At 39.7% G+C, this 24903-nt stretch overlaps 1 protein-coding gene across 1 annotated transcript; it reads left to right on the top strand.

Annotated features, from left to right (window-relative positions):
* Nucleotides 1-23619, top strand: Mtpn (myotrophin). The gene is made up of 4 exons (XM_048340284.1): nucleotides 1-319; nucleotides 11025-11138; nucleotides 11915-11998; nucleotides 20404-23619. Exons 1-4 carry the CDS (start codon nucleotides 248-250, stop codon nucleotides 20488-20490), a joined length of 357 nt encoding a protein of 118 aa, XP_048196241.1. The 5' UTR covers nucleotides 1-247; the 3' UTR covers nucleotides 20491-23619.
* Nucleotides 23620-24903: the final 1284 nt, after the last annotated feature.

Genomic DNA, 24903 nt, shown 5'->3' with positions numbered 1-24903 from the left:
TTCTCCTCTGCCAGGCGAAACCTGCTGTGCTGGGCCCGGTGGCCGCGAAAGAACTTTGTGTCTCCCGGCCTTGCCGGTCGCCGCCGCCGCCTCCGCCTCCCGCCTCGCCTCCCCCTCCTCCTCCTCGTCCTCCTGCTCCCTGCCCGGCCTTGCGGCCCGGTCTCCCGCTCGCCCGGCGGAATCCGCTCGCTGCCTCCACCGCCTCCTCCTTTTTCTGCCGGGCCTACCGGTCCGCCCCGCCGCGGCGATGTGCGACAAGGAGTTCATGTGGGCCCTGAAGAACGGGGACTTGGATGAGGTGAAGGACTACGTGGCCAAGGTGAGCGGGGAGGAGTGGGGTGGAGACGGGGGGCGAAGGGGGCGAGGGAGGCGGCGGATGGGAGCTGGATGGGGGGGATGGGGCGTGGGGGGGGTGCTGGGATGGGGGCCGGGGGAGTGAGGGAGGAATGGTGGGGAAAGGGGGAAGGGGATGGGGTGGGAGGGGAGGTCCCCCTCTCCCCCCCCCTCTCCACGAGCTGGGGTCCTCCTGGATGGAGACGACACCCGGGGACCCAGGGATACCTCACGAGGCGCCCAAATGGAAAGGAAGGGGGACACCGGTAAGTTGGTACAGTGGTGCGGTGCCGCCCGGGCTCTTGCTACCACCCTCCTGACTGACCCCTGGGGGAGAGGAGCTGGCCCGGGCTCGCTGAGAGAGAGAGAGAGTTTCCTTTGGACCACCGATGATTTGAATCTAGGCCCTCGTCTCCATCGGAGTTGGCGGAAATCCTTTCTTGGAATGTACTATCTCTCCACCTTGGGTTTGACAGTTATTGAGGGGGAACATAGATAGCCTCATATCAGAGGAGGATTTTCTTTTAATTTTAGGCCTGGTAAGAATTTAAAGAATGTATTGTGGGTGGGTGGGGTGGAGGGGGGGGGGAGACGCCTGAAAATAGCAATGGTCCAGATTCTGAAACTCTGGTCACTTGACTGTGAAGTGTTAACTTTGGGTGTGGCCTGTTCCTCTCCCACACAACCACCAACACCAAAAACGTTTGAGTGTAAAGTTGGCGATTGGCAACTAGAGTGTTGATAATCTTCGTTGTTGTTGTTGTTTTTCTCAACAAGATTGTTCCACATGTCTAACAAGTAATACTTGCCCTTTAGTCATAGTAAATTGGTGTAAAAACCGTGATTAAGAAAGCCCAACTCAAAGCTAATCCCAAAATAAATTTTAAAAATCCACTTTGATGGAATAATAAACTTAAAAGTTCTAACTTGCCTTTAGGTCCTGAAACTTTTACCTTTTTCTCTTTCTTTTTCTTTTTTTGTAGTCATAAGAGAACATGATGTTCTTACCGCTTTAAAAGTGGGAATTTTTTAAAATAACTTCCAAAAGAAGACTACAATTTTATGATATAACTGTGAAGAGCTTCTTGCTCACCTTCCAAGAGTGTGAAAACTGGGTGTAGGTTTCAATTATTCAAAGGCCCTCCAGTATGCCACTTCACAGGTCTGAGATAGAAAGCAAGTAAGAAGAAACAGGGAAAACTTGGAGGATTGTGCAAGGCCAGCTGCTGGTAGTTTCTCTCCTGTTGAGTGGAATTAAAACAGACTTTTCATCTGCTTGGTTGTTATTTGCAGTGGAATTTTAGGGCTGTCTGCCTGCGATCCACTGCTTTTTCAGCTAGCTGGTAGATTGAAACCTGAATTACTTTTTATTTCAGTAGAGGGTAAAAAATTATTTGGGACACCAGTAGGCATAGTGGCTCACTGCTAGTACTCTGCAGCCAATGGCTTTTAGTTTTCCTATTGTGGAACTTAGGTTATTTGAAATACAAAACAAAAAGGTGATTTTAAGTACTCATTGTATTCCAGCTACAATGATAATACAATTGAAAGTGTTTCTGTTCTTGTCTCCTTCCATACTGACTTATAACCTCATGACCTACCCATTCATTCAAACCAGATTTCTGAGGGTTGTCAAGACTACCTTCTTAGTGTCTCTCACTTATAATTTATTCTGTATTCTTACATTACTATCTTACATTAGCTGCTTTTGCTATGCAGCCTGGACTACATTTTCCTTGACTATTGTGTCCTCACCCCATCCTCAGTTGCCTTCTGAGTAGGTTTGTACAGGTAACCTGGAAAGGGCTCTGTATTGTGTGAATCTGAGCATTTTCTTGTTTTTGTTTTGATTTTTCAAGCCAATCTTTTACCCTACCTTGAAAAGACCATGTAATTTTTCATTATTTATTTGAAAGAACAGTTCCTCCTTCCTTTGATATCATAAATCATTAGGATCTGGTCTAGTCCTACCTTTGTTACCTTGCCTCTCTGAAAACCCTCTGCTCCAGGCCTCCTATTACAGTGTTTCATATGGCAAATCTTCCCATGTACTTTTGCGTCTTCTTTGACTACACATTAATCCCTAGATTCCACACTACTCTTAGCATAAATACCATCTCTTCCAGGGAAATATTTTGACTTCAACTTAAGATCTGCCTTCCTTTTTACTGCTTGACTTACCAAAGTGCTATAGGCTCACATCTATAATCCTAGCACCTCAGGAGGCTGAGGTCTAAAGATAAAATTCAAAGCTAGCTATAGCAAATTTTCAGTCACCCCTAATTAACCAGCAAAAGAAAACCAGCTAGTGGAGGAGTGGTTCAAGCAGTAGTGATCCAGGCCTGAGTGAAAAAGCTGCACTATACAGCACAAGGCCTTGAGTTCAAGGCCCAGTATCAACACACGTACATTTCTGGTAAGAAATTCTTTTTATTGCCATGTGTCAGTAGCTCTGATCCTAGCTACTCAAGGAGGCTGAGATCCGAGAATTGAGATTTGAAGCTAACACTGACAAATTTGACAGACTCTTTTACCTCCAGAAACCAACAGAAAGCCAGAACTAGAGGTACGGATGGCTCCAGTGGTAGAGCATCAACCTGGAGCAGAAAAAGCTAAGCAAGAGCCCAAGGCACTGAGTTCATGCTCCAATACTGACATACTGCACACGCGCGCACACACCAACTTTTTTATTCTTAAGTATAATTTTTGGCAAACTTCGCTAGTTATATAAGGACAAATGCTATTTACCATGCCATTTCAACAGATCTATTTTTAAAGATGAAGCTTAAAAAAGGAATTTGACTATGTCACAAAAGTGAGTAGCCCGCAACTGAGATTTAAACCCATCTTGTCTGAGTCTAAAGCCTAAACACTTCTTTTTTAAAACTACCAGTCTGTTTTGAGATAATTAGCTGGTTTCTTAACTAAAAAATGGTTTAAAAGTAATAAGCACATTAAGAAAATGAAAAAGTCAGGCACTGGTGGCTCAGTCTTGTAATCCTAGCTACTCAGGAGGCTGAGATTTCAAGGATTGTAATTCATAGTCATCCAGAACAGAAAAGTCTGAAAATTTCCCATCTCCAAAACAATCATCCAAAAGCGAGGCTAAAAGTAAGGCTCAAATGATAAAAGTAACAGTGAAACAAATACAAGGCCCTGAGGTCACTAAAGAAGAAAAGGGTACAGAGGGAGTCTCACAAGAAACAGTTACAACAGATTAGTGCAAACTATGAATTAGCTACAGTTGTGTTTTTTGTTTTTAAAGTATAAGCTGGGAGTTGGTGGCTTATGTCCGTAATCTCAGAGGCTGAAATCTGAGGATTACAGTATGAATCCAGCTAGTGCAGAAAAGTCTTGAGACTTATTTCCAGTTAAGCAGCCAAAAGCCAGAAGTGGTAGTGTGACTCAGGTGGTAGAGTGCCAGCTTTAAACGAAAAAACAAGTGAGAACATGAAGCCCTGCACTCAGACCCCACTACTTGCACCCCCCCCCAAGTTTAAGTGTAACATACATATTGACAAATACCTACTACTGCTCACTGTGCCTACATGATATGTCTGATTGTTTGACAGCTTGTGAAACTTCATATTTATAGTCATAATTTACCTTGCACTTGTTTTGTTTAAAATGTGATTCTACACAATTTAGCAGGCCTCGTCTTAGGAAAAAACAATTATTGAGATTGCTTATTTAAATTAAACATACTTTTAAAAAGTGTTTTGTGTTTTTAAGATTTTTGAACTTGAGTCTTAGAAGGCAATATTACCTCTGTATGTAATAAATATAACTAATTCCACTTTAGAGATGAAGAAATGTGGCAAAGATGAAATAATTTGCCTGCAATCATAAAGCTTTTGAATAGTTACAGCTGAGATTTGAACCCAGTACCATGGATTCAAAAGGAGTTTCAGAACTCCTTTGAATTAATCACTTTACAAACCCTTGACCTTTGATTTTCAATAGTGCCAGGTAATTCAAAGAGTAAAATAATAATTTGGCGTGTCAATATTAAAAATTGAAAGCCAGAGCAAGATGGTATTGATCCACTGAGACTACCTGAAGTTGAACTTTGTGGTAGGCTTTGAGGGTCTGAGGTTCTTTGAGGAAGATGCTTGCGCATTGGATTGATACTAGCCCCTCGCCCCATAGGATTCCTATCAGATCTAATAAATGTACTCACTTGTTTACATGTTCTTCTGTTTCACTTGCTCTGAAATACTATACATCAGGTCTCAAACTTTCCCTTCTCTGTTGTTTCCTTTCCCTCTCCAACCCCCACCCTAATTACATCTGCCTTTGACACTCAAATAGGTTTGAAAAGCATCTATTGTGCACCAGGGTGAGAGGATAGAATCTCTTGAACCTGAGAAAGGCATCAACTCCAACCTTTAGAAATTGCAACACTACTGGAATGATTTCTCATTGTACTAATAAAATGGCCAATTTAAAAGAGGTCCTGATTCAGTCTTACTTGCTTTTAGTGGCTTTAGTTTCCTTTTTACTTTTCATTTTTAAATTATCAAGTTATCATCAAAAGAATGTATTACTTGCTTTGTTCTTTTGACAGCAGTACTGGTGACCCAGTATGAAAGTATCATCTTTTTTCTTTCTTTTTTTAAAATCTTTCTTTTTTTGGTACTGGGGATTGAACCCAGGATGTTGTACTTGCTAGGCAAGCGGTTTTACCACTGTGCTACATCTTTTAAACAGTCTTCTCTTGGTATAGGTATTAAACGTTTAGTGCATTAAAGCCAATTTAAATTACAGATAGATACTTATATATTTCAGAAACTAAAGTGCTGCTGAATAAAGTGAAACAAAGTACTTCATTTCCTATTCCCCTTGACTAGTTTATTTAACATTTAAAACTTAATAGGTATTTTTTTTTTTTTGGCCAGTCCTGGGCCTTGGACTCAGGGCCTGAGCACTGTCCCTGGCTTCTTCCCGCTCAAGGCTAGCACTCTGCCACTTGAGCCACAGCGCCGCTTCTGGCCGTTTTCTGTATATGTGGTGCTGGGGAATCGAACCTAGGGCCTCGTGTATCCGAGGCAGGCACTCTTGCCACTAGGCTATATCCCCAGCCCCTTAATAGGTATTTTTAAGACAGGAAAGTATACAGAAGACAAAAGTTGGCCTGAGATCCTTCCTGCCTAACTAGTAACTTCAAGAAGTACAATCAGATGAATTCCAACACAGGTGAAAATACTGCAGTTGGGACTGAAAGGTGAAGGCCTCCCCTCCCCAGTTCATTCTTTAGTAATTTAAGAAAACATTGGACATTGTCTTAATCATTTTCCCCTCTTAAAAATTGTCAGTACCTCAGTACTTGCTTTTGTAAAACTTCCTCGAGACTTTTTCTTAGACTTCACATTGAAATGTATTCCCCTTTGAGATGATACCTAGTATCCATTTTATGGGTATCACGTAATATATAGCACTGATTCTTTTTGGTAAACATTCTGTTTCTAGATTACCTTTGCTATTAATATTATAGTGACAATAGATGGATCAGTAGATCTTAAGTCTTGAAAATACATCTGTATTACATTTGAATGGTATTCAAGGAGTTAGATACACATCAGCACACAAGACTGATAGTTCGTTCATGTAGGTAATTGGCCTGTTTTGTTTTTTATAGATTTTTATAAGCCTTGTATTAGTTAAGAGATGTTTTTCTGGGGCTTGCAAATTTTATTCCTAGTTTTGTCTCTTGACTTCAGTTATTTTGTTTTAAACAGTCTTGTGACTTGGCTGTTCTGCCCTTTTCTATTCTTTATTCTGAAGTCAATTATGAAATAGGAATGTAATTTGCTAAATTACTTTCTGTTATGCCTGGCATATGGTGAGCGCAGTGATTCTTAGCTATTGTTTATAACCACAAATTTGTTTAGAAACAAAACTGTAAAGATGGCCTCATCTCACTAATTTATTTTGTAGGTAAGAAAAGATAGGATGTTAAAGGTCTTGACCAGGTCCTTGTCAGATCTAGGAATTTTTTTCTGGTTTTTTTTCCTTACCTTGAATAGGCTTTTTTCCTACCACAATATTTTGTTTTCTAGTAAAGCATGTGATACTTAATGTTAACCTATCCTGGCATGATCTTTCTGGCTTTACTACACCTGTTTGGTAAGTTTCTGCTTGAACCATCACTTCTTCACTTCTAAAATAAAATACTTGAGCTACACTAACTTGTAAAGAAAGGAGGTTTACTTAGTTCTTTCCAGCTCCTTCCTTGAAGTTCAAGGACATGGAGCAAACATTGGCTCAATTCTACTGAAGGCTTCCTTGCTGTGTCACATCAGTGCATGTGGCATTGGTGAGTGCATATGGAAGCAAGCAACCACAAACCACATAAGAAGGAGGAAAGAGCACAGACTTACCAGACTTGCCACATTACCATGCCAGAGAACTACCTAATTCCTTCTGAAGAACAGCACCCTCCATCCATCCAAGGACCTACTTAGGCTCCACCTTTTAAAAGTTCAGTCCCCTTCACCACCCTGCTTCAAGCTTTCAGTACATATATCTTTAGGGAACAAGCCACAACACTGCACTCTGTGTGTGTGTGTGTGTACACGTACTGGGGCATAAACTCAGGTTCAGCTGCACCTCCAGCTTTTGGTTGTTAATTGGAGAAATGGAAATAGGAGACTACAAAAAATCAATAGTACAGTCTTCTGTGGCCACATAGTTTAGGGACATGTTTGATTTTTATTTCTTGCTTTTAAGCCTCTTGTTTATTGCCCATTCTCCAACCTGCTCAGCAATTGTACAAGGTACTCTTAGTATCTTTTATTTGGCAAATCATTTTATGTATAACAAGACAGACATATGTGATTCCACCTGCCCAAGGCCATCTGCCTGTATTAATAATTTTGTATGGCCCTCAAATGATGAACGTATCCAAATGTCTCTTAGCAGAAAGAATATTCCCTACCTCTGAAAACTCAAACTTTATCCAATTTTCCACACTATTGTGGAGGTGTGGTGTGCGTGTGTGTGTGTGTGTTCACCAGTGTGCTGGAGCTTGAACTCTGAGGACCTGGGCACTGTTTCTGAGCTCTTTTGCTCAAGGCTATAGCACTGATACCACTTGAGCCACAGCTGTGGAGATTAAGAATAAAAAGTCTCACAGACTTTGCTGCCCATGCTAGCTTCTAACGACAATCCTCAGATCCCAGCCTCCTGAGTAGGTAGGATTTACAGGTGTGAGCCAGTGTAAGGCCAGCTCCTACTTGCAACTCTCTTGACTATCATTTTGGAATCTTACAATTTTTTTAGCCATAAGCTTGACTTAAAGGCTTTATTGTCTTGTAAAAATATGAATCATCAGTAGTTTTTCATTAGCATTAGTGAAAAAATAGTATAACCTACACTTAATATCACAAACTACTTATCACAGTATAAAAGTACCAATAAGGTTGGAAGATTTCTTCCTGAAAACAACTCCTTATGAAACACGATTGTTGGCTTTTGTAAAGCTTTCTCTAGAAAGATTTTTAAACTGAAAGGGATTTCTAGAACAACTTTCCAGCTATCAAAATGTCTGCTAAAAATGTTCCAGAATTTCCTCCCCATCTCTACTGCTATAGTCCCATGACTGTCTTCATTTCCAACAGCATATATGAAAGAAAAGGGTAGCTAGTGAGCAGTTTTTACCAGTTTATTCAGCAAATGTCATTTGAACATCTACAGCGCCAGCCATTATATTAGATAAGCATAAATACAATTGGAATAATACTTCTGAGGATGAGTTTTCTTTAGAGGTTCAATCAAGTATGCAGGAAAAAAAGTAAATAAGATAGTTGTAAGGTTTCTAATTATTTTCCTTAATATGGTTAAAACTTGCAAAGCAACTCTATATTTTGTTAAGAAAATACCCAGCTATGTTTAATAAAAATAAGAGTGCTAGAAAATAAAGGTGGGTTGATTTTATATTTTTCAGATCTTCCTTTCTGTTAAGCCATTTGTTTTCTGTTGTAAAGTTCCAAATGAAATTATCAAGGCATGTGAATTTGTTACTATGTTGTAATTTGAACAATGTTTTGCTTGTCACCAGTAGAGTCATACATGATTCTTTGTAAAGTTACCCCTTGAAATGGAGCTGTTAAAGGGAAGAGGGATCCAGAGGTTGAGGAGAAATGAGGGAGGAAAGCTGAGGCAAAGAGGAAAGAAAGGGGGCTGGGAATATGGCCTAGTGGTAAAGTGCCTGCCTCATATACATGAAGCCCTGGGTTTGATTCCTCAACACCACATATATAGAAAAGGCCAGAAGTGGCGCTGTGGCTCAAGTGGCAGGGTGCTAGCCTTGAGCAAAAAGAAGCCAGGGACAGTGCTCAGGCCCTGAGTCAAAGCCCCAGGACTGGCAAAAAAAAAAAAAAAAAGAAGAAGAAAGAAGGACCATTCTTCGCAGAAAAAAAAAAAACATACTATATGAAAAATGCTATTAAGCACTGCAATGTTGACTCGCTAGCTAAATGGGGACATTGACTCTTGTAGAAGTTGGTGTATTTAATGCATTTGCTGTTTTCTTCTGTCAGCTGTCCAGTTCTTACATGCTGTGCTGTGAAACTATCATATATGCTCATTTAGTCTACTGATTGTGGGTTGCTTTGGAGGGATCTGGTCTTTTGTGACAATGCAGTATGTACTTTGGCTTTAGAACTCAGTTGCATGGATGAGTACACATCTTGAAGGTCCAAGAAAGAGAATTATTGGTTTATTTTCTTTTGAAGAGTAGCCTAAAAAGAGTTATCAGCAGTATTAAGTACCCATTCATTTAGAAATAGTACAAAGAATGCTTTTCAGGGTGCATGTTTATTCCATAAACTTCATCTAGTACAGTGGAGGCCTGTAAGAAATCACTCTTTGGAAATATATACCAAATATACTGGAATTAAAGAAGAAGTGTGCAGCTGTTAGAAATATGTCACACTTGTGAGCATGTTTATATTCTATAGTAAAAGGAGTTAAAGTAGAAAAGACAGGTTGAAAAGGGTGAAGGAACTCTGAATTGTGGCCATCTTTTAAAAACCAGGTAATTTCATACTAAGACCTTCCTCAGTGTTGCTTCCGTTTATGATTCTTTTTTTTTTCTTTTTTGCCAGTCCTGGGCCTTGAACTCAGGGCCTGAGCACTGTCCCTGGCTTCTTTTTGCTCAAGGCTAGCACTCTGCCACTTGAGCCACAGCACCACTTCTGGCCATTTTCTATATATGTGGTGCTGAGGAATCGAACCCAGGGCTTCACGTATATGAGGCAAGCACTCTTGCCACTAGGCCATATTCTCAGCCCCATTAATGATTCTTTTGAGTACTCTCTTGTAGCCACAAATGCAAAAAACAAAAGCCTATTTCCCTAATCTAGAATCAAGTTATAGATAGACACAGTAACCAGATTCCTTTAACTTGTAGAAGTATAAAACACATACACCCCCTCCTCCCCCCCAAAAAGAAATTCTTTTAAAATGACTTGGAGGTTAACACAGCCACTGTTTTTCGATGTTTGTTTTGCCATGAAGACACCTAAGGCCCACCAAGCTTAATATCAGCCTGGAGTGAGTATAGCAGTAACAACTGGTGTAGCACGGGAAGGGGGCCTCCAGCCCAAGGACCACATAAGCCCCATAAGATCATTGAGCTTGTGACAGAACAAACAACCATGGTTCTTGTCCGCTGTCTGTGCTGTCAGCCTGAATTGATAATTGTGTATGGCCTGTGAATGATGTTATGACTATCCAAATCACCTTTGGCTGCAAAAAGGTTCTCCACCCTGCCTGGTGATTTTCCATGATTTAATACTGCCTCTCTAGGTAAAAGTAGAGCTTAATTGGGCAATGAGAAGTTCGGTGAGATTAAGTAACGAGGGAAATTGCATTGAACAGAAGGAGGTGTTCTCCCGGCTCACGATGCTCAAAGGGATTCTTCTCATAGTATCTATTTTAAAATAAGAATAATGCTGATCTCAGAATGGGTCTCATATCTTCTCACATCTCCTGTTTTCTATAATCCTGTGTAGGATTAGTATTGGTCTTCCTTAGGTATTTGGTAGAATTTGGCAGTGAACCATTTGGAGCCTGGAGGGTTCTTGGTGGGAAGATGATCTGTAGAGCCTGATATTGACACTCTGTGCCTTCATTCTTCTCTTCCTGTTTACTCTTGCTAAAGATCTTGTCAGTTGTGTTGATGTTCTTGAGTCAATTTTTCTCCATATTTTTGTTTGTTCTGCTTTGATCTTTCTCCTGCTTGTTTTACCTGTTTTTTTCTTTTTTAAAAAGAATCTGATTTATCTTGATGACAGATTTCCAGCTTGTCCTTTTACTTTTCTAATACAAACATTCAGTGCAGTGAACGTCCAAAGAGGTTTGCAGAATCCCCTGCATGTGAGAATCCTTTGCTTTCTATCACTCACACAGGCCTTGTAGTACAGTCACCTTTGTTAAATAAGAAGTATAAGCAAAAAGCTTAAACACTGAATAACTCTGTTTCACTTTACTAGTTAGGACTTAAGTTACAATTGTACTGTATGTTAATTATTATGTGGACTTTTACTTCAAGTTTTTGTTCATTTGAAATTACAAGAAATATAATTGCTTCATGAAATTCAGTGTCTTAAAAATGTCAAGACCTCCATTCCCTTTCTTTGTACTTCCATCAATCTAAGTATTGGTTTTATTTGACTTCTCATAACAAGGGAGAAGACGTCAACCGAACGCTAGAAGGTGGGAGGAAGCCTCTTCACTATGCAGCAGACTGTGGACAGCTTGAAATCCTGGAATTTCTGCTGCTGAAAGGAGCAGATATTAATGTATGTATAAGGCATACGTGAATACAGGAGAGCAGTATTTTAAATATGTGTCTTAAAGAAGGTAGTCCAAAATGATAACCAAATTGTAACCTAGAAATATATGGTTGGGATTTTAAAACTAAGCCAAACAGAATGACTCTTTTAAGTTGATAAGCTGAGGTTTGTTGTTTCCCACCTTGGCCATAGCTCGTTGTGTTCTAAAGCTTGGAAATGACCACTGTCGGTAGCATAGGTCAAGCAGTGGTCAAGTCCTAGGCTCCATCTATTCTGTGGTATAGGATAAAGGTAGAAGAGCAAGTAAAGAGACAGGAATGTTTCCCTCTTGACTTTAGCCTGTGTGTCTTCTGTATTTCAGTTTTGGAACTAATAACCTTGACAGCAGGAGAGATGTACTTTTCACAGTTTGTGTCACCTGGCGCAGTTGTAGTTTTCTAGTCCTTGCCTCTTCCTGTGTTTGGCCTCTGACCGCTCATCTTGAATCACATTGCCATTTCTATGGTCATGATACGCTTAGGCTCAAAGAGACTACCCGAGTGGTCGCATAAGGGAGATAGATTTGAGCTGAGGTCAGAGTTCCACTCCACTCCCTGACTTCCACAGAAACATTGCTTATGGATTTGTGCTTTTTGTTAACTCTTTTGAGAGTCTACAGATTTATCTCTTTGGAGTTATTTTGGTATGGAAAGGCAAGTAGGTATTTACAAATTTTGAAATGTTAGTAGATTCTTGAATTAAATCTAAAAAGTTCTTGTAAAATGTTCCTTGTCATTTCATAGGCTCCAGATAAACATCATATTACCCCTCTTCTGTCTGCTGTCTATGAGGGTCATGTTTCCTGTGTGAAATTGCTTCTTTCAAAGGTGAGGTCAATTGCTCATTTTTATTGCTTTTGTTCCCCTCACTACAGTGTAACTGTATAAGCTAACTATTTGCTTGTTATTTGAATTATGTATAGCAACAAAGACAGTAAGAGGCATTATCCAAAATTAAGATCTAGAACAGTGTTACTTAAAATAGCTCAGACCTGTAATCCCAACTACTTGAGAGGTAGAGATCAAAGGATCTCAGTTTGAGGCCACCTCAGGCAAAAAGTTAAGAAGACTCCATCTCAGTCAGTAAGCCAGACAGTGGTGTGCATCTGTGATCCTAGCTATACGTGAGTAGGATGATCAGTCTAGGCTGGACCCAGGCAACAGTGGAAGGCCTAATCCAAAAACTAAAGCAAAAAGAATACGGGGTAGGCCCCAGCAAAGCCAAACAGTAGTACCATAGATATATGTGTAATTTATTTACATACAAATAATGTTTATATTCTATAATAGCCTTAGTTTTTACGCTATAAAGAGAATTTGAAAAGAAGTAGCACATGTATCTCAACACTAAGAAAAAGGGATTCTGAAAGTATTACTTCATACCCTCCAAAACAGAGAAGCTTTTGTTTTGTTTCCCCTATACTTTGTTTCCTTTAAACTCAAATCCTGGATTTCTTTTAAGTATTTTTGTTGTTTTGTATTCTGGGTACATATCAACAGCAATTTTTAGGTGCTATAGGTCTCTAAAATAATACAGGCCTTTAAGATGCACAAATAAATGGAAATGGAGTTCTTTGCCACTGTAATGAATATTCAAGCATCTGTGACAAGTTATGCCCACAAAGATTTCCAGTCAATGTGTCATTGTCCAGTTTCATCCCTAGGGAAGTATTTCTTGCTTACTGTATCAAAAATGTTGTTCCCAGAGGCTACAAATATTGATTCATGGTTCATGAAAGATTTATTAGTTAGGCCTGTGTGTATTGTAGGGGCCTAAATCTTGTTGAAACAGACTTAAACAGTCAAGTCTTTTACTGACTCGTGTAACTGTGCAATTGAGACACAGCTTGACCCTGGACTTGAGCCACCAACCATGGTTTCTTCTTGTCTGTCAGCGCCCTTCTCTAGCACTGACTTAATTCACATGGCATCAGCCTATCTTCAGCACAGCTTGGATGCACCTTTTCCCTTATATATGGATGCTAGATTTAACTGATAAGCTTAGGACAAGTAAGTATGTTAGGTGGTATGCAAGTGTATACAGATGTATTAACTGAAATATGGTAGATTCAAGGGAGAACTTAAATACTGTAATTCCTTAGAAAAGCAATTTCTAAAGTCATAGCTCAAGAAAACAAACATCAGGAAGTCAATACTTGAACGGGGTGGCAGGCGTCAGCGGGAAAGGGGTAGACAGAATGAAGAGAAGAGTGAAGGAAAATGCAGTCAAGAATTCAATGTATATCTTATAAAATTAACAAGAGTGAGGGAAGGGGGTGGGGAGGAGAGGGATAAATGAGAACTTTGAAGGGGTCACACTGATCAAGATACCTTGTATTCATAAACTCCTTTGTTAAATGGCAGCTCCTTTGTACTACTACTTAAAGATAGTTTAAAAAAGAATTGTGTTTTTCCCTGACCATTCTACTCAGCCACAGGTCTTTATTCTCTTAAAAGCCTGTGGGATTCATTTAGTCTAGGATTATTTACTATATGAACTACACTAAGCCTATTTCCTTTTAACTATATCTTGAACTATAAACAATTTTTCTTTCTGATACTATTTCTTCTTCTAGGAAAGCAAAGCAGGGCATTATTGTAATGCTACAGGGGGCCCAAACTACTGTTTTGTATGTTCTTTGTTCTCAAAACATGATGCTTTAGCTCCGTGAGCTTGTGGTTTTAAGTTTCCATTTTCTTTTACATTAAAAAATTCCTTAAAAGCCAGTTGACAGCATATACATTAATCTTAATGTGTCATCTTAAAAAGTTCTCTATAAGGATGTGCTCTGTTGCTCAGTTGTTGTCTTAACTTTTAACTAGCTTATTTTTTATTCTGTTACTTTCACTACATCAATAAAACATAAGAAATATTAGTAAAATTAATGAGATGAGAAATATCCAGTAGCTGAAACAGGTTACCAAAAACAAAGTCCACTAAAAGGTATCCTAGGAAATTGAACAAAGACTTAAGAGGGAAAAGGAGAAGCATGTGAGCTTGTGTAACTGACATCCATAATAGAAGAATGGCAGCTAATAGCACAGCAGTCAGAAAACAAGGCGTAGCCACCAATTATTACGCAACTCTAATTTTAGTGACTCACAGCTACTTCAGAGCACTCTTAAATTAACTTGTTCCTCAATAGTTGAGACACAAAAAGTCATTCTGCTAAGAAAATACTAAAAAACATCAAACCTGATGATCTTGGTGATGTTAACATCTTGTGTTCTTTTTTCCCCCCAGTCCCTTAATAGTGAAAATTATTAAGTCTCCAAGTAAGTGTCTGTGGAAACGATTTTGTGGCTTGAGCTGAAGATCAGATGTAAGGAAAGACTAGAAGTCAGTTCTGTCTGCAGCACAGCAGATAGGTGTGCTTGCGGCTAAGCACCATTTTCACCTGATAACTGTACCTCTGGTAAAATCTGAGCAGCCCACATAGTCTCAAGCACATAAATTATGGTTGTTTAGAACCTATTGGTTTTAAGTACTCTGTAAGGACTGACTTATTTAGTTATTATTAAATACTCTTTAAGACTTCATTATTTTAGATTGTTTCTGTTGGGGACTTAAACTGTATTGTGATAAGATACCCTCAAGTTTAGTTTGTAGTTTTGCCTCTGTCTAGCTCTGGCTTTGAGCCAAGTTCCTTAACATCACAGCCTAAGCTTTGCTTCTATAACTTGGGACTGGCACTTAAACATAAAGTTGGTACAATTAAATAGTCCAAGGCTAAATGATACTTCCAATGTACAAGTACTGTTTTAAGTGCTTTATATCATTTAACTCCTCCAACTATCCCAAAATGAAGTAGGTATTTAAACCTCATCATTAGGAAAGCTGTCCAGATTATACAGCTGATAAGGTTCATTTTCTGCTTTAACCAAACACCACAGACTGGGTTAATAGTGACCAGGAATTGATTAGGTTCATGGTTCTGGACTTTGGGAAATCCAAGAGCATGGTTAGTATCTGGCAAAGGCCTTTGTGCTACCTCATTGCATGTCAGAAGGTATAAAAGGGAGCAAGGTAGGTAAGATAGAACAAAAAAGTACTGAACTTGTTTTGATAACAAATCCACTTTCACAGAACTTACTCCCCACTAACAACACTAATCCATTCATTATCTGGATCCCTTATGACCTGATAACCAGTATTTGGCTCCTCCTCCCTGTTGAGGATTAAGTTTGTAAGGTGGGCTTTTAGTGGTGCCATTCAAACCATAACAAAGGATACCTGGGTGTTCACATCCTGTCAGTTTGGCTCCAGAGCCATGACTTTATAGCCAAATCCCTAATGAGATGGTGTGTATGTAAAAGCTTACTGAAAAGTCTAGCACATTATAAAGTCTTACTGAATACTAAGCCCAGTCAGGATTGTGTACTTCTAAGGGAATTCTTGTAGCAATGAGGAGTTTCCTGAAAACATAAGCTTCATGAAATGAAAATAGCTTTGTTTCAAAACTGGAAAAAACTTTCATCTGAAACTTACAATGCTCTACCTCATAGATATAATAATAGCTCAGTACCTGAATGTCCTTGAAGATAAGTATTTTAAAAAATAATTTACACTTCATCCTTGTATTTCCACAGTGAATTTTTCTCTGAAAAAATGCAGTAGAGAGGTTGGTATTAGCATTATAGTGTTACAAATAACAAAACAACAAGTTATTCCTGTTTTATCTACAACTGAAAATGAACTATATTTACTTTGTCCAAGCAAGAAATAAGAGGAAATATAAGATGTGTCACAGGCTGGGAATATGGCCTAGTGGCAAGAGTGCTTGCCTCATATACATGAAGTCCTGGGTTCAGTTCCCCAGCACCACATATATAGAAAACGGCCAGAAGTGGCACTGTGGCTCAAGTGGCAGAGTGCTAGCCTTGAGCAAAAGGAAGCCAGGGACAGTGCTCAGGCCCTGAGTCCAAGGCCCAGAACTGCCCCCCCCCCCAAAAAAAGTGTCAGTGCCTATGTATTTGTGTGGTTTTCATATGTTAGTATTTTGTTACATGAATTAAGTTGGAGTGACTACTTAGCTTTTGAAGTACCTGCCTCTTAAAAAGTTAATCAGAGGGCTATGCATATGGCCTAGTGGTAGAGTGCTTGCCTCACATACATGAAGCCCTGGGTTCGATTCTTCAGCACCACATATATAGAAAAGGCCACAGGTGGCACTGTGGCTCAAGTGGTAGAGTGCTAACCTTGAGCAAAAAGAAGCCAGGGACAGTGCTCAGGCCCTGAGTTCAAGCCCCAGGACTGGCAAAAACAAACAACAACAACAACACAAAAAAAAAGTTAATCAGAGCCAGACATGAATATCTCACCCCTATAATCCTAGCTACTCAGGAAGCTTAGATCTAAGGATTCTAGCTCGAAGCCAGCCTGAGCAGAAAATGTCTGTGAGACTCCACCAATTAACAAGCAAAAAGCTGGAAGTGGTGGTGTTGCTCAAGGGGTAAAGTGTCAGCCTTGAACAGAAAAGCTAAGGAAGGGTATGAGGCCCTGAGTTCAAGTACCAGTATCAACTCAAACACACAGCATAAGGATTTTGTATGGAGTGACCTATTAGGAAAGAACAGGTGAGACAGTGGCAGCAACACTTAGCTGCCGGATAAAGTTTCAGCCAGTTCTACAGTTAGTGTATGCTGTTTCACAGTGTATAGTGGGCACATTGTTAGGCAGAGTAGTGCAGATGGATGAGCTCAGCCATGAAGTTGTAAAACCTGGATTTAAGACCTGGTTCTACAGCATAGTAGCCCATAAATCACTATATCTGAACCAGTGGGATTGATGGAATTCACGCTTTAGGGTTGTTTGGAGAATCAGAAAAGGTAATGATGGTTGTCCCTCTGTGATAGCTTTGCTTCAGTGATTGTTTCCTCTGTCCCAGCTAGATTGCAACCGTAAGATGTCTCATTCTCAGTGCCAGCGAACAGTAGTCAACAAACATTTTCTGTGAAGGACCAGATAGGATATATTTGGGGATTTTTGTGCCACATAGTCTGTCATAATGACTCATCTCTGCCACCATAATACAAAAGCAGCCATAAACTATGTGTAAATGAGTGTGACTATGATCCAGTAGCGTTTTATTTTGCAAAATTACATAATAGAAACAGTAAATATTTGTTGAATCAGCTTGTGAATATAATATCATTTAACGTGTTCTCCAGCTTCAACGTTGTCAGCAGATGAGATGAGAACTCTTGTATGTTATCTTGTGTGCCATAATAGCCAAAAGTGCTGTGGAAAAAACAGAAAAATGCCTTTGTACTAACTAAAGTATATTAACTGTTTTGAATAGAGTATTTCTTGAGGGAATTATATACATTTAAGAATAAAAAGACAGATTTCAACCTTTCCTGAAGATTTATCTACAGCAGGCATTCTGGGGTCTGTTGCACTTTCCAGAATTCGTAATAACTAAGTTTGTTGCTAAGCTTTAGCAGAAATTTGCGGATTTTTTCTTGCTCCATTTTTTGCCAAGTCAAACCTCTTATGTACTGCCACTGTTTAGTGTAACCAGCCTTTTCTCCTCTTGTTTGCTGTTGCTGGTTTTATTTGGACTGCAAGAATTCAGTTTGATCTATAAATTGCTGAGAGAGGACTACAGCATACTTTTGTGCTATAAAGAATTTAAACCCCAGAGAGCTGTTTCTGTGCTTAAAACCATTGAAGTTTTAGATTCTCTTCCTACTGAAAATATACATGAGGTTGATGATGTAGCCAGTCACCAGGGCCTCATGCCTATCTATAATCCTAGCTACTCGTGAGACTGAGATCTGAGGATTGGTTTCTTAGCCATCCAAGACAAATCCTCAAGACTCTTATCTCTTAAATAACCAGAAAAAAGCCAGAAATGGAGACATGGCCCAAGTGACAAGAGTGCCAGCCTTGAGCAAAAAAGCTTGAGTTTGAAGCCCCAGTTCCAACACATCAGTCTCCCCAAAATAGTTAAAATTAACATTCTGCACACATATTCTTTGACTTCATTTTAATCCTCAGTTGCAATCTTGGGCCTTACATTCATTTTTGTGTTTGATTCCTAACTATCTTCTCTTCAAGTGAATTATGAACCATGATTGCTAAGTTGTTGGTTTTTTTCCCCTAAAACAACTGATTATATTCTAAGCTCATAAAATAGCCTTATATAGAAGTGTCCATTCAGGCTGTCCAGGTGTGTCTGTGTATGTTTGTGGGCATGCATGCCCACATCTTTATGTGTATAGAGATAGATTTGAATATGTATCCAAGTACTAGTATTTTGACTGTATTTTGCATTATAAACTGGCAATTGATGAGTAAAGCCATAGTAAACATCTTCACCATGAAAACTTCTTGTAATGAAATATCATATCCAGTACAGGCAGACATTTTATTCTTAAAAAGTTACTAATCCTCTTCTTGTCTGTTTATGTAGGAAATAGAATGAGGCCATCTAAGATCAAACAGACAAAGATAAGCAGGTCAATATATGTTACTGTTCTTGCCTGTACATCTCAATTGGATTGTAAACTACTCATGAGTAAAGATAGCATCAATTCAATTTTTTAACATTCCCTGTATCTACTACATACTATGAAGTAATACTCAGTTATCTAAAATCATGACTTTTGAAGATGAATAAATTACTCATAATGCCTTAAAACTTTTGCTGTCTTGAATAGCCACAGGCTGTCTACATAGGACACTTCACCCTGGCCCTAACAGCTTTTCCTTATCCAGAAAACACCCGAATCATCCTCAAAATATAGACAAAGAAACTTAGTTCTTATCTAATTGATAGAAGAACCTACAATGTTCTGTTTTGAAACTGTCTGAAAAGGAAGGACTCATGTAATATGTTAGCAAGCTCCTGTTCATAGCAGAAATGCCTTGTTGATCCACCAAGTCTGTCTTCCACAAATAACACTGAAATGCTGCATACCTATCTTTACCAATTGACTTAATTAAAGTAATGATTGCCTGGTCTGGGGCCCCTTGTAGTGCTTTAAAAGTTTGGTTCCTGCCATCAGTATATTTAGTATAGTAGTAAAAGAAGACAGCTCTGTAAAACAGCCAGCCCATTGAAGCACTGTGATTACTGAGACATGTGTATGTAATAAAGTAGGAATGAAGAAGTCAGGTGTGCTCTTGGAGCCAGACACATGTTGTCATTAAGAATGTCTTTCATAAAGCAGTTGACGCCACTGATGGAGCTTGGTTCTTCTTAGTTAAGTTACCATTCCAAGCAGAAGCAGCGACCAGGAAAGTCACAAGGACAAGAAGGAGACAGAAGAATACAATAATGTGCAGTGGATTTGGAGAGCCTACACTGTAGATAGGAAGGATTTAGCAAGAAGTATCACTAAAGAGGTAGGGAGGGAGCAGATTATGCCTAAAATTTTGTTGTTTCCTCTCAAGTTTGTATGTAAGGCTGCAATTCATAGCTTTTAAGAAGGTAATTAATTAGTAGGGCTGAGAATGTGGCCTAGTGGTAAAGTGCTCGCCTCGTATACATGAAGCCCTGGGTTTGATTCCTCAGCAGCACGTACATAGAAAAAGCCAGAAGTGGCGGTGTGGCCCTGAGTTCAAGCCCCAGGACTGGTAAAAAACAAAAGAAGATAACAAAACAAAAGAAGATAATTAGTGTGGTCAGACTTGTGTTTGAGTTCACTGAAACAGATGTGCAGTCTGAATTGCATGACATAAGAAGTGAAAACACAGAAAGCTTGTGTTGAGATGCTTACATGAAGACTAGAAAAGGGGGAACTATTTGGTGGGTTTGAAAGGAGGAAAAGAGTGTAACAAGCATGATTTTTTTTTTTTTTTGCCAGTCCTGGGGCTTGAACTCAGGGCCTGAGCACCGTCCCTGGCTTATTTTGGCTCCAGGCTAGGACTCTGCCACTTGAGCCACACCACCACTTCTGGCTTTTTCTACAAGGCAAGCACTTTTGCCACTAGGCCATATTCCCAACCCCTTCAGGCCTTTTCTATATATGTGGTGCTGAGGAATCGAACCTAGGGTTTGATGTATACGAGGCGAGCACTCTACCACTAGGCCACATTCCCAGCCCCAAGCATGAATATTATAGATATGCATAAAAATGGTGCAAGGAATTCCAGCAAAGGTGGGGGCAGGGGTAGGTGGTGAAAGAGTAATACATAATACAGATGGGGCACTCTGCTTTTAAATTCTCAGTGTAAACAGTAACCTCTGCCAGTTCATTTAACGGAGCCCTTTCCTCTCCTCCAGGGTGCTGATAAGTCTGTGAAAGGTCCAGATGGACTGACGGCCCTTGAAGCCACTGACAACCAGGCAATCAAAGCTCTGCTCCAGTGATGGATGGATGGACTGATAACTCAGGAAGAATGACTCTCCTGTGGCCTCACTGCTGCCTGTCTGTCTGTCACTCTATCTGCCAGCTTCTTCAGCTAAACACTTTCAAGAGTGGTGAGGGGAGAGAGAAATTCATAACAAATCAAACTACCAGAAAAAAAAGGAAAAAAAAAACGAAACATGTTTTGGAGGAGGGGGAAAAAAATGATCAGGCTGTTACGGGGATTCCTGATCGAGCAAGCCAGCCTCTTTTCCATTTCTAACAAAACAGACAATTCACGCCCAAGGGAGAGCAAAGACTGAGCCTATCAGGCTCATTTGACCCTTCCAGCTTCCTAGCTAATTTATTAATTAGATTGTGTTGAAGGTCTAATTATACAAAGGCCAACCCCACTTACTTGGTAGCCATAGCTGCAAGCAGTAGTGGCTGCTGTGATGTAAACTTAGGGTGCTGAGATAAGCAATTAGCTCCCGCCTTCTGCCTTAAGAATGCACTCTCCTGGGGACCCCGACTAGTTAAGAGCGCGGCCTGCGGTGGGCGACCAAACCTCTCCTCAGAGACCGTCAGCTTTATGGGAAAGCTCCGTCAAGAGAGGAGGGGCACAATCCCAAATTGCTGGAGGATTGAATTTTGGATTTTCTCTCCCCTTTCACATGGTTTTCATGTCTCTAGATAAAACTGACTAGTTTTATTTATAATACCTTAAATTTTAGAAGTCTAAAGGAGGAATCATTCCAGTATGCATAATTTTTTTTTCTCCTGTAGATTCAGACATTTATGTAACATTGAAACACTTTCATATTCCTGCTGGTAGTAAAGGAGGCTTAATAATAGAATCAGGCTGGGGATGTAGTTCAGTGGTAGAGCGCTGTCCTAGCATAAGTAAGGCCCTAGGTTCAGTCCCTTGCACTGCAAGAAAACAAAACAAAAAACTTGTCTAAAATAGAATCATAATAGCCATAAGTATGTTAGTGTCATATAAAAAGAGAACAGTTGTCTTAGTACCTATGGATTTTCTTCGTCTGCTCTTTGACTTGGCCTCGATTATGTTTGGAGTATCAAGGAACATTCTTTGGAATGTCTCTCTCAGACCCTTCTTGGACTCCAATTACTTAATGCACCAAAGCTATCACTGGGGTGTGAGGTTTATTGTTTGGACAAACTTAACCCTATCCCTTCAAAAATGTTCTTGTTACAAGGTTTCCCTGAGTTGTTGCTAGGCTTCTGCTGCATATATGCCAATCCATCTGCATAATATATTTTGTTGCTTTTATGAATAATAGAATTTTTTTCTTTTTATGAATTGTTGAATTGCATAAAGAGTGACAACTTCATAATCTATTCTGTGTTCTTAATATAGTGCCCTAAAATGGTGTTCTTGGGACCTGCAGAAAATTTAGACACATCTCCAAATGTTAAATCAGTAAAATTAACTAAACCATAGTCTTGAGTTTGGTATCTTACATTTCGAATATTGAGATCTTTTTGCTCTGCCATCCATTTAGCTTACTAGAAGTATTAGGGATTTCCCTTAGCCAAGTCATGCAATAATAATTGAATGTACCTCAAATTTTTAAAGGGATAGGGGTGGGCTGGGGACTTATATTTAGATTATGGATAATAAAATTAATGATATTTTTAAGGCAATGTAGCATTCTACAGCAGGGTTAAACTATTATCGAGAGCAGTCAGCCTGGGTAATAAGTTTTATTGATCAGTTGCTGAGTGTGTGTGTGTGTGTGTGTGTGTGTGTGTGTGTGTGTGTGTGTGTGTGTGTCCGTATCCCCATGACTCCTTTTTTATCCTGTGGCCTTTCAACAACTAAGCCCTGTATTTTTCCTATGTTCAAGATAACAATCACAAAATGGTTTAAATACTTTGATATATTTGGCTAATTCTGCTGTCTTAACTGAACATCTTGATTGGAAATGAAGGGCACGCTCTGTAACTATCAAAAAATAGTGCACCAGAGTGTTTTGATATCCTTGTTTCCACCTCTTGGTGTAATGCTATTTCCAATGCCTGAGCTCTCCACGTTTCCACCTTTCTTTCCAGTGTAGCTGCAGTGGCTCTGCAGGGGAGGGCACTGGCCTTTCATTCCTAACCTGCTCTGCGTCCCACAGTCGTCCTGGTACCAAAACCATGCTATTCTCCCTACACTCGTGTTCCTTGTGATGCAGTAGAGCTTGGCCATTTTGTATGCCCCATAACTATGAAGCAGTTGCTTGAGCAAACAACCTGTAGAATAGGCTGACCGAAGTGGTTTACGTTTTTGTTTTGTTTGTTGTTGTTGTTTCTTTTAACTAGGTTATTTATATTGTATTTTTGAACCACTTGGCTGATAAATTCATAAACACTTTGAGTAAAGGAAGCTAAGAATCATAACTGCTTTTTGGTACTACATGCATTAGAAAAAGGTTTTGTTTTGTTCTCCACTGAATTACTATTTAACATCTCAGAAAAATAAGTAAAATTTGCATGTTCTGTAGTATAGTATTAAATCAGTCATTTTGTATGCACTGTATCAAGTACAGATGGGCAGTTTGCCAGTGTCTGGGAGTACTAACACACCCCTCTGCGGTTTCAGACTGGGATCTGCAGAGTTCTGATACCACACCCAGTTTCCCCTCACCTGCTAGAGCTAGCCTGGCCGGCACAGAGGAGTAGGAGGGAAGTGCAGTGTGTGAAAGCCACAAAACTTCATTTCTGTCCCCAGATAATGGACTTAAAATTTATATGGACTTAATCGATTTTTTTAACTTCACCTGAGCTGCTGTTTCCATCCATGCAATATTGTATACTCAACTGTGTATAGAAGAAGCTGGTGAGAGTGCCCTCCTACATAAATGAGCAGTTTGCAGTGTTTTGCATGCAAAATTTTAAAAATTTAAATCGTTCTGATTCTATTTTGTAAATGGAGGAACAATCATATCTTTCTAAGCAGTAACAGGAAGACTAGTGCTTTGTGCATTTTGATATATTTCAGTTCATTTTTCCACAATGTCATACTTTTGACACAATTGAGTTTCTCATAAATATCCTAGTTCATGTACATCCGAATGCTAAATATACTGTGTTTTAAGTTTTGTGTTGCAAGAACAAATGGAATAAACTTGAATTGTGCTACAGCTAACCTGTCATCGGTATTTTTCTCCATCACCTTTCTTTTCCAGTTTTCTCTACAACTGTACTAAAATTCTAGCTGTAACTTTCAATTCATCTAAATTGTCTTATCAAACGTGATAGGGAAAAAAAGAGGGTGAAGAAACATTAAAGGTGAAAATTTGAAAACCATACTAGTCATTGAAAGGCTTTTCTTTGTGTCAAGTCTCCTGGTACCAATTGGCCTGGTGTCAATGTTCCATCACCTTCGCTCCTGATGAGGTGTGACCCGCAGCGGGCAGGCGGAACATGGTGGCGCCAAGAAAGCTCACTCAGTTCCTCCATCCTCTCATTGCTTTTTTTAGGTTGCTTTTTTCTTGGGTTCTTATTATTTCCCAAATTCATGACCCACTACCACTTTTTAGGGTATGTTTTGGGGGATGGCTACTTTGAGCCTCAGAAATGAACCAGATTATATTATTTCACAAGATGGGTGAAATTTGGTTTTGGCTATAATCTTGTCAATACCAGAAGACTTAGCAGGTAGTTTACTTTTGAAATATAGTATATTTCCAGTAGGGGGAGGAAAAACGTAGATGCTAAGATACAGACAGCAAAGGCTGTCTTTCGGAACTTCCATGTTGTCAAAACACCCTGGTCCTGTTTTCAGAAACTTTTCAGATAACGTTCTCAATTTGAGTCAGAGTTTATAAGAAGATGCTTGCATCTATTAAGTCTGTTGTAAAGGGGAGCAGCGATTTCTGGACATAGCAGTTGGGCAAACCATTGGTATGGAGGGAGTCACAGCTCTAAGAGTGAGCTTAGATGGAGTTTTCTCTGTTACTAGAAAACAGCACACACCTGAAAACTCACTTCATTAGATTACCGTAAGGGTTTGTAATTGAGTTACTATGCAGGATAGGTAATTCTTACTATGTGTTTTCTGGACCAGCACCATCACCACTCCCCTGGAAGACTCAATAGACGTGTATTTGTTGGACCCCAGCTGAGACCAACCAATTCAGATTCTGGACTGAGCCCAAGCAGTCTGTGTGGGTGATTTCACCACACTGTGAAATAGGACCATTACCAAGACCATGAGAGCATCAAAAGCTACAAGCAGGATGTCATCAAGCGTGGCTTTCTAGAGAAAATGGAAATGTTTACTGTGTGAAACAGCAAATGTCTGAATTTGGAAGCTCTGAATACCCAAGAAAATCTTAAGATGAGTTATGTCCTGGCCAGAAGAAGGCAGGCTAAGACGTGAAAGAGGCGTCACCGGTGAGGGTGACTTTCTACCAATGTATGTCCTT

The sequence above is a fragment of the Perognathus longimembris genome, chromosome 2, assembly GCF_023159225.1.
Source record: "Perognathus longimembris pacificus isolate PPM17 chromosome 2, ASM2315922v1, whole genome shotgun sequence".
NCBI lineage: Eukaryota > Metazoa > Chordata > Mammalia > Rodentia > Heteromyidae > Perognathus > Perognathus longimembris.
Note: the sequence above shows the minus strand (reverse complement) of the source record. Positions and strands in the feature narration are given on the sequence as shown.

Excerpts from the sequence above, each read along its gene's own strand:
- Mtpn (XM_048340284.1), top strand. The coding sequence starts at position 248 with ATGTGCGACAAGGAGTTCATGTGGGCCCTGAAGAACGGGGACTTGGAT. Across the intron at positions 11,139-11,914 it reads TGAAAGGAGCAGATATTAAT|GCTCCAGATAAACATCATAT; the intron begins GTATGTATAAGG and ends GTCATTTCATAG. Across the intron at positions 11,999-20,403 it reads TGAAATTGCTTCTTTCAAAG|GGTGCTGATAAGTCTGTGAA; the intron begins GTGAGGTCAATT and ends CCTCTCCTCCAG.